The sequence below is a fragment of the Diabrotica virgifera genome, chromosome 1 (assembly GCF_917563875.1).
Source record: "Diabrotica virgifera virgifera chromosome 1, PGI_DIABVI_V3a".
NCBI lineage: Eukaryota > Metazoa > Arthropoda > Insecta > Coleoptera > Chrysomelidae > Diabrotica > Diabrotica virgifera.
Window position 1 is genome coordinate 238,052,475 of NC_065443.1, and position 14,182 is coordinate 238,066,656.

At 31.7% G+C, this 14,182-nt stretch overlaps 1 protein-coding gene and 1 long non-coding RNA gene across 6 annotated transcripts in view; one reads left to right on the forward strand and one right to left on the reverse strand.

The window, feature by feature from the left end:
- LOC114328169 (juvenile hormone esterase) overlaps positions 1-14,182 on the forward strand; it is a 256,507-nt gene that overhangs the window by 206,685 nt on the left and 35,640 nt on the right. For 2 of the 5 annotated variants that reach the window (XM_050648167.1, XM_028276955.2), the window contains exons 4-5: positions 10,471-10,624; positions 10,786-10,977. The exons of the other annotated variants lie outside the window; for them this stretch is intronic. In XM_050648167.1, coding sequence (XP_050504124.1) covers positions 10,471-10,624; positions 10,786-10,977 — 346 coding nt within the window. The remainder of the gene's footprint in view (positions 1-10,470; positions 10,625-10,785; positions 10,978-14,182) is intronic. 5 annotated transcript variants of the gene reach the window in all.
- Positions 1-14,182, reverse strand: part of LOC126883039 (uncharacterized) — a 159,872-nt gene that overhangs the window by 110,018 nt on the left and 35,672 nt on the right. The window lies entirely within an intron of this gene.

The window sequence follows — 14,182 nt, forward strand, 5'->3', positions numbered from 1 at the left end:
AATTTGGTTTTAGTTTTGTTATAATCGGCGTTCTGGGAAGATCGTAATTTACAGTTTATTATTTGTTGTTTCCGGTGGTGGACAATATACGCCACGATTATATTAATACAAGTAGTAAAATAAGTATATATTTCAATTGTTTTTTAGTCATTAGGGCACAAAATATATTTTCCTATGGATGCTATACAATGTGCCACTTTTCTCACTACTTAAATACATTCAAAATCAAACATTTCTCACGCAGTGAGAAAAGTCGGCCATTGCAGTGAGAAAAGTCGGCCATTACCGGTTTTTCATCTACATGATCGCCGTTTCGATGGTAACATGCACAATACAAACACAATAATTATTTTTGTTAAACAAAATGTGTTGAACTTACCAAAAATTACCTTTTAAAAGTTTTCGAATATAACTGTGAATTATAATTTTAAATAAATAAAGTGTATAGGTATTATGTGAATATGTATATGTACTTTATTACAATTTAGGCATATAATATACCTAAAAGCAACTAAATTATTTAATTTTGAAGTCTGAACGCTTGACTAATACGCATCCATAGAAAAAGTATAGTGTACAATACGTGAAAAAATGACATATTTCTCCCTCGCTTGATTTGCGGCACTCGCCTCGTGCCAACAAACTTCTGCGCTCGTGAGAAATATGTCTTTTTCCTCTCTTGTTGTACAATATAGTATTTTCTTTATAAACAATACTTTTTCTCCTGTAAAAAATCACATTTCAAAAAAAAATTATTAGTAATTTTATTTATCATGGAATCCAGTTATTCCATGATTCCAGCTATAAATCCCAATTGACTTACAGAGAAGGAACTCCAAGTATTCACTGATAGTGGAGTCACTGAAAGTGGATATGAGCTATTACCTCCGATTTCGTTGAACCTCCATTGATTTGCATGAAAATTGGTGACTGGTTAGAGGATATCTCAAGGAATAAAGGTGACATGGTGCCAACTTGCGCTTTTACCCTGGGGGTGGATGCCACCCCTTCTCAGGGGTGAAAATTATTTTATTAAAAATAGCCCCATAATTCGATAGAGGGATAAATTTCAAGCAAAATTTGTTATACAAAGTTATTAAAATAAATCAAAACTTTTTGAGTTATTAAAGATCAAAGATTTTAATTTTTCTTGAAAAAAATGCATGTTTTTAACCAATTTTTCATCAATAACTCAAAAAGTGTAAGTTTTCACAAAACAGTTATTATCATCAAAATTGAAGCTAATAAAAAACGAAATAAACCTCTTACTACAAATACCTTTTAATGTTAACTAAAAGTGAGTTATAGGTAATTGAATATATATATTTTTCGGTAAGTAAAAAACTCATAAGTATTCAAGCTGAAATAACGGGAAATTGATGCATTTTATAACATAAACTTATTAAACATTTGTCAAAGTACTTAAAAATATCTATTAAATGAGCCCCCGAACATTGTTGATAGCGTTAAAATTTATGCTCCAAAATTTTTTCAAAATATATCTTTTAAAAATGTTTCCAAAAAATGTTATTGTTTTCTTTTAATAACTCCTTTCGTGTTTACGACATCAGGTTCATCTAAAAATTGTTTGAAATTTAATTCCAAGTGCTTTTTAATCACGTTACACCTAATCTTTTAAACCCCTTACTTTTTTAAAAATAAAAGGTTAAATGACCCCGGTTGCATGGTTCCCACAGCAAAATTTAAGATTTAAACGTTTCTATCTCGGTTATTTTTTACCCTATAGAAATAGTAATACAGGTAAAATATTTGACACAGGAAAAGCTAAAATTTGGTTATATATAATTTTTTACGTATATTGAGTATTTATGGAGTTATTATCAAAAGAATATGGGAACTACAATAATTTTAAAAATTATGATTTTTTTATATTATATCTTTTTTCAAAAATATGTATTTTAAACCGGTCAAAATTATCGAAAACATTACTTATGCTAATACAAAAGAAGCTCTTGTAAGGATTACTATAAATTTTAATTTTTGTGGAAATGGCGTATGTTTTATTTTTCACTTTTTCCTAAAGAATTCGAAACGGTTCTTTTATTTTCATTATAACTTGCTCAATTTTAACGCTGTTATCTTATTCTGAAGCTCATTTGATAGGTATTCCGAAGTACTTTGGCAAATGTTTAGCAGGAATATTTTATACATTGCATCGTTTTCCTGTTATTTAAGCTTGAATACTTAGATTTGAGTACTCGTCGAAAAAAATACACATTCAATTGCCAATAACTCACTTTGAACTTGCATTAGTTTAGTTATTTATGTGAGAAATGTATTCAATTTTAGATTTCCTTCAATTTCAGTAATAATATCTTTTTTGTAAAAGCTTATAGTTTTTGATTTATACGTAAAAAACCGATTTAAAACATGCATTTTTTTTCGAAAAAATAAAATTTTTGGTTTTTAATAACTCAAAAAGTGTTGATTTATTTTAATAACTTTATATAAAAAATTTTGTTTATAATTTGTCCCTCTATCGACTTGTGGTATTATTTTTAATAAAATAATTTTCACCCCGAGAAGGGGTGGCATCCACCCCCAGGGTAAAAGCGCAAATTGGCATAATGTCACCTTTGTTCCTTGAGGTATCCTCTAATTACTCACCAAGTTTCATGAAAATCGATGGAGGTTCAACGAAATCGGAGGTGAAAACCTTCAGTGACTGCACTATGATGCCGAATAAGGTTTATAACAAACAACTAAGTGTATTTTTTCAAAAAACAGTAAACAAATCCGCTCTTTTTAAGTGTATTTTCTTGTGGCGTATAAAGTACGCCACGCGTGTAGTTATCTTATAACTTGATGCGCGGGTAGTTAAAGGTTAATACATCTTGTTCAGATTTCATCTTTCAGCATTCTTAATATTTCACTTCTACAGTACTTTCGACATATCACCACACTATCCGTTATATCTTCTACGTTATTGATTATCTCCATATCCTACCACCCTGATCCTCCACTCTTCTTCCTTATTCATCCATTTATTTTCAGGCAGTATGAAGTTGATTTTCTTGGGTTATCAGTCTCATCTAGTGTTTTTAGTCTCATTCTCATTCACACATAACAACCTTTTTTAGCCAAACGAAACATGCCATCTTTCTTTATTTTTGTTGGGTTCACCTGTATTTAACAACTTAGATCAAATTATCAGTCATCAAAACACTCACATACTAATCAGTAACTTAGAATTGTACATTTATGTACACATTAACCCGCCGTTACACGCGTCTTCTATTGTGACGTGGTTGCACGCGTATGAGGGTCGCCCTCACCTACATAAGTTCGACTTATTTCGAGGAAGAATGAATGTCAACATGTATGAATATAAAATGGGTTGTACTCACTTATTATAGAAAGTCTCGTAAACCAATTTTTTTTATTAATTTAATAAAACAAAAGTAAAAATAATATACATAGATCAAAAGCAAGTTTTCTTAATTTTCAATTTCAGCAAGCAACTGAAGAAATTAACGTTCTTTACGTGAATTCATTTTACTAAAAATACAAATTAAAATTAACAACTGTTCTGAAGCTATTTCTTTGTGGTATTTATGTAATTAACTATTAATATTTTGTATTTAGATAACGACGTCCGAGGTGGAATTCGAAACGTCAATAAAATCAATTTTTCAAGTTAAATAATTGTGGCTTATTTCCCAATTAGAACAGGTAAATTTAAAAATGGTTTCTTAACCAGTGGCGCACCTAGAATTTTCCTCTGGGGGGGAGGGGGGTTAGCTTGGGCACCGAAAGTTTTTTGTATTTTTTGTGAAAGACAAGTTACATTTTCCTACTTTCTTTTATATATATTTCTATATGCTCTGGGTGGGATTTTAGCCACCAAACCCCCCGCTCGGTGTGCCACTGTTCCTAACCTAATCCAAACAATAATATTTTAATTAAACCTACCTAAATACTAAATAAAAACCTAAAAGTTTCTTTGAGATAACAGAAACGTGATTTCACCGTGATTGCACGTTGCACGCGCAGTGAGGAATTCCCTCACTTGAAGAGGGATGTCTCTTCTTTCAACTATCACACAGCACACTGACCGCCTGAAATATTCTATAACTTTTTCATACCCTCTCATGAACCATGCTAAAGGCATTCCTGGGTGCTTAAGGTTATCGTATTAGTTTACACAATTTCATTGGTTATAAACAAATATGGTGAGGGATTCCCTCATAGCGCGTGTAATGACGGGTTAAATAAACTTTGATGTACTAGACACTACCTGTTTATTATTTTAGGGCGTTTACCACTGATGATGGATTATTTGTTAATCCGAAAACGTTTTATTAATGTGATGTAACCCTTATCGGGGTCTCTCAAATATACCTGTTACAAATGATCCAGTATTTTTTTTATTTTCAAAAATAAAAAATCGGAAAAGCTACCTTGATGCCTTGACCTCGCCATCCAACTCTAGTCTCTTTTAATAATGTTGAGGAGGCTTAATATCTGGTGCTTATCTTAGCCCTTACGCTCCATACACTCACAATTGTGAGCGTCTTATTTATAAGTGACATTAGGTTTAAAATATCATTTTGCACCAGTTGCTCCTCTACGACACGATAGTGGGTGAACGTGTCTATCATATTTCGCGGGAGATTACCGAAAATTTGCTTAGATCCGTATGATATTGTTCAGTGAATGGTAACGACTTTTTGTCAAGTGTGTTAATATGGCTTCTAGACGTAAGTACACATTTTTATTTGTTTTAAAATATTTATTTTGGTGGATAGTCTTCACAAATTGTGTATGTTTACCTATTTAGACAAAATCATTCAATACTAATTTGAGGTTACAAATCCACAAACGTGTTTTGAAGAACAACACGTTTGTGAGGGCTAGGAGTGAGCGGTGTCAATGTAAGTTTTGAAGTGTTTCACGTTTGTGTGGGCCGGGAGTAAATGGTGTAATAATGCAAAAAAAATAAATAATGATACAATGAACAAAACTGGTAACAAGGGTTTTTTTTCAGGAACAACTAGAAAAGTTGACATGGCGAGACTGGCTGCTCATCCAGATGAAATCTACGAACTGCTGGATGAAATTGATTCCGATTTGGAAATTGAACTCGGAGATAATGATGACGATTGGGTACCGTCTGAAGAGGAGAATTTGTCTGTACAAGATGATGAGATTGAAGAAAGTGATAAATCTGATGAAAGTGAAGACGAAAATGCTTCTGCAGTTTCCAGTACTGTACAAAATCTCCAAAAATCATCAATGCTAAATTGGGGTAGAACTAATCCATTTAAAAATGAAAATATACCTGAAACAATACTTCCAGATCCCACTGAAGTTTTAACACCATGGTGTTACTTTGAAAAGTATTTAGGAAACTCATTTTTTCAACTGTGTGCAGAACGTACTGCACAATTTTATTTACAAAAACACGGAAGGGAACTTAAACCCAAAGTAACTCCTGAAGAAATAAAAAAATTTTTTGGGATCCATGCAGTGATGGGTTGTTTAAAATTCCCTCGAATTCATTTATATTGGAGCAGTCGCTTTAAACTTCCTGTAATTGCGGATGCAATTCCAAGAGATAGGTTGTACCTCTTGAGAGTCAATCTTCATATTGTGGATGTATGCACGGTAACAGAAGAGATTAAAAAAAAATAATCGTCTGTGGAGAGTTCAGCCAATGATCGATTTAGTCAGAAGCCGATGTCGGGAATTAAAGAAAGAATCTGAAGCTGAATTCTTAATAGACGAACAGATGATTCCGTTTCTTGGTCGATGTGCTTTTCGGCAATATGTAAAAAATAAACCAAGACCTGTGGGTTTAAAAAATTTCGTTTTATCAAAAAGTGATGGTACTGTCCTAGATTTTGAAATATATCAAGGAACAAGTACCAATTTACGAAATAAAGAACTGGGACTCGGACCGTCAGTCATTCTTAGACTAGTGGAAACGTTACCGGTTAATAGCTTTGTATTCTTCGACAGATATTTTTCGACGATACCTTTGTTGCTCAAATTATCTGAGCTATAAATACATGGCACAGGAACTATTATGAACAATCGTTTTAAAGGATTTACATTTAAAACAGATAATCAGATGAAAAGAGGCGATTCTGAGCAGGTTGTTAGCAGTGATCAGAAGATATGTATCACTAAATGGAAAGATAATAAATCCGTTTTAATGGCATCTACGGCTTTTGGCCAAGAACCCACACATTTAGTCAAACGATGGGATAAAGCTAGTGCTAGTCGTGTAGAGGTTCCATGTCCAAACGTAATTAAAATTTACAACGAAAAGATGGGTGGAGTTGATATCTGCGATCAGATGATGGATTGTTATAGAACTTTCTTGAAAACCCGCAAATGGACATTGAAGGTAATCCTACATCTATTTGATTTGGCTATTTTAACAGTTGGATGGAATACCGTCGCGACTGCCGAAGTAACAAATACAAATCAAAAGATATTAAAGATTTATTATCCTTTCGCTTAGAACTAGCAGATTATTTGTTATGTGGAACGAAAAGTCCATATACAGAAAACGGGGACACAGAAGATGAACATGAAGATCCTCGTCCAAAGAAAATGAGACCGTCACCTTTACCTTGCACTGACAAAAGATATGATGGTTTTAATCACTGGCCTGTCTTGGAAGATCTAAAAAATCCTTTATGTTGCAGATTGGAATCCTGTAAGAGTAGGTCAAGAGTTTCATGCAGCAAATGTAAAGTTTATCTCTGTATGAGCAAAAATCAAAATTGTTTTTTTAAGTTTCACAACAAATAATGTGTTAAAAATATACTAATTATTAACCTTTGTAATAAATGACAATATGTGTACTTAATATTACTAATAAAGGTTGTAAAATGTTGTAATTTATTTGTTTTGTTTTCTAAGGGGAGTAGTGATACACTCCCAATACTCACAAATGTGTCAGTCACACAATTGTGCATGTCATGCATATACTCCTGGGAAACACAATCGTGAGTATCAATAAAATCTGTCAAAGTGACATAGCAAAATTCTGAAAAAAAAATAGTATATCTCTTTGTTCCCATATAAATTGAAAAATAGACTGAACAACTTTATATGTCAACTTACATTGTTTCGGGCATAGATTTATAATACTCTAGATTGCGCCTTACGATCTTAAAATGGGTGACGGTTGCGACAGAGATAAATGAGCCTATTTGGTCGGTAGTCTCTTTCTAATTCAAGGGGAGTATCGACGACGTCACTATCCTACTCTGTCGTCGAGTATTTTAGATGGTTTGACGGTTCGAGCGCATGGCGACAAGAACTGGTCGTTTGTCTTCGGACGTGGATAATCCTGGTTCGAATCCCATACCAATCTTTACTTTTTTAATTTTTTATTTAATCAATATTGCGTTTATTAGATATTATTACATCTCTAAAATAAATCTGTGCAAAGAAATATATAACAAATAAGAAAAACTGTGTAGGTACCTATAGATTTTTAAAAATATAAAAGTCATGTTATTTTTTTTAATAAGTTAATGGTAGAATAGTATAGAGTAATTAAAAATATTTGTAAAAAATTACAAATAATTAATATCAACATAATGAACCATCGATTTATTAATTGAATCGGTCATTTCAAAAACAACACGAGTCACATATTCCTAATTTCACAGAAGAGCAAAGAAAACTTAACTATATAGTCGAAAGATGGATGAAATGGATGATATCAAAATTCAGAGTTATATTGTAGTTTTGTTCCTAATGTTTTTACTGGACTGGTGTCGTTTTTGCACACAACGTTTATCTTAAAGGAGTCTATTCCTCTCAAAAAGTTAGTTTCTCAAAATTGTGGACTTTGCTGTTTTTGAAATGACCGATTCAATTATAAGTAATTAGACATTATTTTTATTTATGAAACTATTGTTACAATTTTTTAAAAAGTAGAAGCAAAACAAATATTATTCACATCATTCGAATAAGGACGAATTTATATTAATAACGAATGACTTTTATTTTACTATGCAGTTCACAAATTATGTATTCCAATATTAACTTACTATACATAGGTACATTTATTATCTGCTAGATTTACTTAGGTCCATTTTTCAGATGTAAAAATATCTAATAAACGCAATATTGATTAAATAAAAATAAAAAAGGTAAAGTTGGTATGGGATTCGAACCACGATTATACATGTCCGACGACCAAAGACTATTTCTCGTCACCACCCGCTCCAACTGTCAACACATATTACTCGATAAAGTGGGATAGTCACGTCGTCGATATTCCCCTTAAATTAAAAAGAGACTACCGACCAAATAGGCTCATTTATCTCTGTCGCAACGGTCACCCATTTTAAGATCGCAGGGCGCAATCTAGAGTATTATATATCTATGGTTTCGGGAGTGTAAGGGTTAGATAACCTATAAAGTGGAGCATCCAAGAAACATTGCTGGGCTGCAGCCATATAATCTGAGGAGTGACATTAAACAAATTTTTCCCTTCATTTTCCGGCTTAAAATTTGTAAATTTATGCTCTTCTCCGTAAATATGCTCGTCTAGAAAGCCAACTACCTTGGCTCTCTGTCCAGGAATTGTGTATGTCGGTCGTGTGGATGCCGATTTCACGAAATAGATTTTTGGAGGTTGTAGATTTAGTAGGGTGTGGCCTTCCGTACCTATCAGAACGCGGCCTGGGCGTTTATAAATCGCGATGTAGATTTCCTAATAATATTGTAACATGCCTAAGAAAGGGAAATAGAATTTGACACGATGTTAATATGTCATATAAAGATGTGACATGTTACACAAATTGGAGAACAAGTCCTCTGTTGCTCAGAATCAGAAGAAATATCGGGTGGATCTTTAAAGGATATTATTAATATACTCTTCTTATTTATTAGCTTAGAATTAAAATTAATAGGAAAATCAAAGTAAGAATGTCAAATAAAAAGAAATTAAATATTGGGCGCCACTGGTTATCTTATGGGAACCAAAAATATACAAAAAATAGGACTATTAAAAGAAAGATAGCTAGATTAAAAAATTTAACAGCAAAAAAAACAAAGTCAATCTAAAATATATAAAATACTTTTACGTGAAAACAAATATAGCGTGACTTAACTTGTTGTACTTTACTCAGCTAAATCTTTGTTGTACTTACGAAACAAGAGAGAAGGAACAGAGAAATAATAGGATTGTATTTAGCAAATAAAACATTATTTATTAAGACAAAAAGAAATTAAATTTGTGATCTCTTACGGTGTACAAATAGAGATCGTGATTACAAAAAAAGATAAAATAAAAAGTTTACAAAAAAATACCTTGTTTATCAGTCCTGAATCTTCATATGGTTGATTTTCAAAGTCCAAGGCACTATTCACTCACAAAAGTCACTATACAAATGAATTGATATAATATGGAAAGTACATCCTGCTGTCTATATTTTTTTATGAAACTTTCATCTATTATTTTCATTAAGGTGATACAGTAGCGATCAACAGGTGGCAACAAACGCGGTCCAATATTGCGAAAGTTCTGCGAACTTTCAAAAGTGAGGCAACAGTGCGTCGGAAATTCGACACTGACAATGACGTTTAAACTATCAAAAACAATAATTTTTATACACATAAGCGCGAAATGTTGCCAAGTCAGTGACGTTCGATTTCTTGTTATAAAAAAATCGATTTTTAGTAGTTCCAAGATTACACAAAATCTAGGCATGGGATAAAAAAGTTTATTTGAAGAAAGTGTATTTTTTTTGTCTTTCTTAATGGCGGTACAGGCTCCTTTTTACTAACATATTTCTGAAATTGGGCTCTGTACCGCCATTCTTTATTATATTACGAATATGTGTGCCAAATATCTCAACAAAATATTCAAAATTAAAGCCGCAATCTTTTAAAAATAATACTAGGGGCGTACTTATAGTCTTAACACAAAAAAATTAAGGGATGATATATCAATGACCTTCGCACACGTTACAATATCTCCAAAACTCTGTAAGATGCAGGTCGCTAACTTCCACAAATATAGACGCAACAAATGACTGGATGTTAAAAAAGGTAAAATAGAGTAAGTATACTAAATGAGGGGTCTAGATGCAAAACCGGACATTTTCACTTTTTGGTCAAAATTAGTTGAATACACCTCTGTAATCTGTGATTAAAGATCCATATATTAACAATTTGATAAAGAGCAAAATTGAACAGTTCCTAGTAGTAATTCAGTGTGAAAGAATTGGTTCAGATGCAAAAGTGGACTTTTCCTCCAATTTGAGATAGGGAACAGTAAAGTTGTAAATTGTTTTTTTAGTTTACTCGGAATGACATAAAGTGAAAATGTCCGGTTTTGAATCTAGACCCCTCAAATACAAAAAATAATAAGAGTGGTAATTTATATACAATTTACAGTAATTTCGTTAAAATTCACAGCAAGTAGGTATATAAGTTACACAAGGATTTTATTGATTTTATTTGTATATTTTTAAGCAACCAGGAGGTGATAAAGCTCTACCAGTTCTATTTTGGATTCACGGAGGTGGCTTCAACTGGGGTTCTGGAACTTATGATGATTACGGTCCAAAATATCTAATGGATCATGGGATTGTTGTCGTAGCAACAAATTATCGACTAAATGCATTTGGTAATTATTTTTGGAATAATCAAAAATTACTTAATTAATTAAAATTATTAATAAAGTATTGGAGGGGAAAGTGTTATGCCATTCATACTTATTTTCTATTTAACTTGTCAAACATGTCTCAGTTATGTAAATAATTAGCTTATTACCCAAAAAATCAATAGGTTTTGCTACAACAGAAGATGATGTTATTCCTGGTAACCTTGGTATGAAGGATGTGCAACTTGCTTTGAGATGGGTAAACAAAAATATTCGTCGATTTGGGGGCAATCCCAATCAAGTTATAATAGCTGGAGAAAGTTGCGGTTCCATGGGAGTCGGAATGCTACTAATGGGCCCGTGGAGTGACGAGGTGGGTAAGTATCTACTAAATTGTTCTTATTTCCTATTTCTCACGTATAAATTGTTATAAATTTGTATATTTCTTCAGATATAATATAACGGAGTTTTCACTATGTCGTTCAGGTGAATTACCAATAACTATCTTGTTTTAATATTCGGGTTTTTTTCTTCTTTCTTACCGTTTCTTGTCTCACGATTTTCTCCCATAATTTAATCTAATTGCATATCAATGTGTTAACAATTACCATAAGTAATACTATTGCCTCTATTATAATTCCATTCTCACTGGGCAGCTTGTTATTTTTATCTCTTTCACAACTGATATAATCTCATCTTCTGTTATGTTCAGAAAAGCTCTGGTTCTTTGTCAAATATTTATTTATACGCAATTTTTATTATCTGTTCATTTAACGAATATAGTTGTTTGTAGAATAACTTGTGGATAATTTTTTGTAAGAAATGTATCCAAGTATTGTTACGCCTCTGGTAGTAAAATAATTTTTACTTTCAAAAGGTGTTTTTACCCATCGAAAACTTGTACCTAGGAAATGCCGGGTAGCAAACTTTTAAAAATTGGTTTTACTTACCCAATAGAAAATTCGAAGTGGTCCCTACCCATACTCTAACCCCTGGTATTGTATGCAATTTTATAATTTTAAGCAGTTAGTAGCAATCTAGATAGAATAAAAATACAAGATTATAAAGCGTTAAAAAATCTAGAAATTTCACCAAAAATAATAAGAATGATAAAGCTTACACTTACGAAAACAGAAAATAGAGTAGAAGTAAATGACAAACTAACAGAAAATTTTGAAGTGAAAGAAGGAGTACGACAAGGGGATATGTTGTGATCACTGCTATTTAACCTTCGGATGACCAAGCGGGGGAAATTGTGACCCCAACGTAGGTTTTTCTTTAATAAATTCAAAAGTATTTTCAATTTTTTACTCATTATTTTTTTATTTGACTTTAATATCATTCTAGATATCCTCATATTTTGAAATAAAAAAAAATTCCCTATATTTTATGAATAAAAAATATATTCTGAAGTTGATGTTTAGTAAAATCATAGTCTATAATGAAGTCTGAAGTCTCTAATGTGTAATTCCAAGTAGTTTTACGCTAATGACGTCGACTTTGCAAAGTAACAAGACACTTACTCAACATACACACTACACATGAACACATGACACTAATACTCATGTTGTGACTGGCTGAATGTCATAAAATCCATGCCATAAAAAAATAAAAAAAAAAACTTAATTTTTTGTTAAATGTCATTTTTGACCTGGGGTCATTCCCCCCCCCTTGGTCATCCGTGTAACAAAAAAAGGTTGGTCATCGGAAGGTTAATGTAGTATTGGAAATGATAATAAAAGAGGCTAATATTAACAGATCAGGACACATATTTTATATCATAAGAAACATCAATGTTTGGCATTCGCGGATGATGTAGTAATTCTATCCAGAAGCAAGAAAGAATTAAAAGAGATAGTAGAACAACTAGAAAAGGCAGCTCGAGAGAAAGGACTTTATGTAATTTATTTAACTCAAAATACATTTTATTACTGTCAGAAAATAGAAAAAAAGAATGTGTGTGTACTTTGTACGCACGTAAGAAGTTATACTTCCATTATTATGATTTCAACGAAATTAATATACTAAACAGGTTATTTGTATTTTATTTAAATATTAAACTAACTTTCTTTACCAACCACGTTTAAAAATTTTTTATTAAAACGATACCTAAAATATAACAAAAAAGAATATGAATCGTCCGGGATTTGAACCCGGGACCTCTTGATCTCCGGTCACATGCTCTACCACTGAGCTATATCCCTTTTGCTTTGACAGGTTACAAGATTTCTCATACATACTGACAAATTTAATAGATCAAGTGGTATACAAAAATACTTTAAATATACTTACTATTATTATAAAATATCTTATTCCCGAAGAAGACAAATCCAAAGACACAAAAATTATAATAAATAATACATTTACTAAGAACACTAATATCTCGTTTTTTATGATATAATATGATTTATTTGCTCTGCCAGCACTGATACATACATATCTTGAAATATTAGCAACGAAATACATACTGTCTGTGTACGCATGCGCCCGGCATTATAAAATTTCACTCTCGATCGTAAAGAAGTATAACTTCAAAAAATATTTAATTGGCAAATAAACATTGCTTTTCGCTTAAATTCAATTTTCAAACTGTCAAGAGGTAGATGGGAGGCTGTTTGTGATTTACTTTAAGCGAAAAGAAATGTTGATTTGTGTTGATTGTTAATGAACATTTTTTAGTACAATGTATTTTGAATTAAATAAATTACATACATTCTTCTTTTTGCGTCAATTAATTTAATTCAAAAAATATTGTTTTGGTCAACCTATACAAATAATGATATTAATTAAAACTTAAAAGGGGTAAACCCTGTAGTTGGCTGTATACCTTCGTTAAAACAACGTAGAATGAAGTAAGCACTTCAGTTGTATGTAGGTATATTAATTTAATATACCTACATACATAAATTAATATACCTACATACAACTGAAGTGTTTACTTCATTCTACGTTGTAATGATATTAATGTTTATATTACTGAATAAAGAATTGAAGACCCTTTCAAATGAGCTACCAAAAGACCCCTATTTCTAGTAAAAAAATAATTGATTACGTCATCGCCCTCTGATGGATGACGTCACTAGTATGAAATATTTGCAAAAAAATTGCAATATAAAAATAAAAATCGACCTGTTTTGGCATTTTCTTGAAATCTACTAACTACTGACTTTTATTATCCTTTCACTTTATTGACTTTCTTCTATTTCTACTAATTGTTAACTTCTAGCCCATTAGAGTCACCTATTTATTTTTTTCCTCACTAAATTAACAATACGATGGAGTTATGTCTGCCTGGCAAAATATGTTGGCTACGTTGGAAATTCCATAGTGATTCAGGATATTTCTTAACGGTTAATGTTGCTTTCTTTCTGATGACATATTTACCCTCTATTTTTACACATGGTACAATAAAGTTTCAAGACTGGAAAGTTTCATGGAAATTTATTGTACCATGATTTTTACCTTGAGGCACTAACTTTCGTATGAAATTTAATGAACCACATAACAAGTGACGCAATAAACGATACTTTTCTTTATTTTACTGTACTTAAAGGCTATTTTTCTGTGTTTGGATTTGTAGTA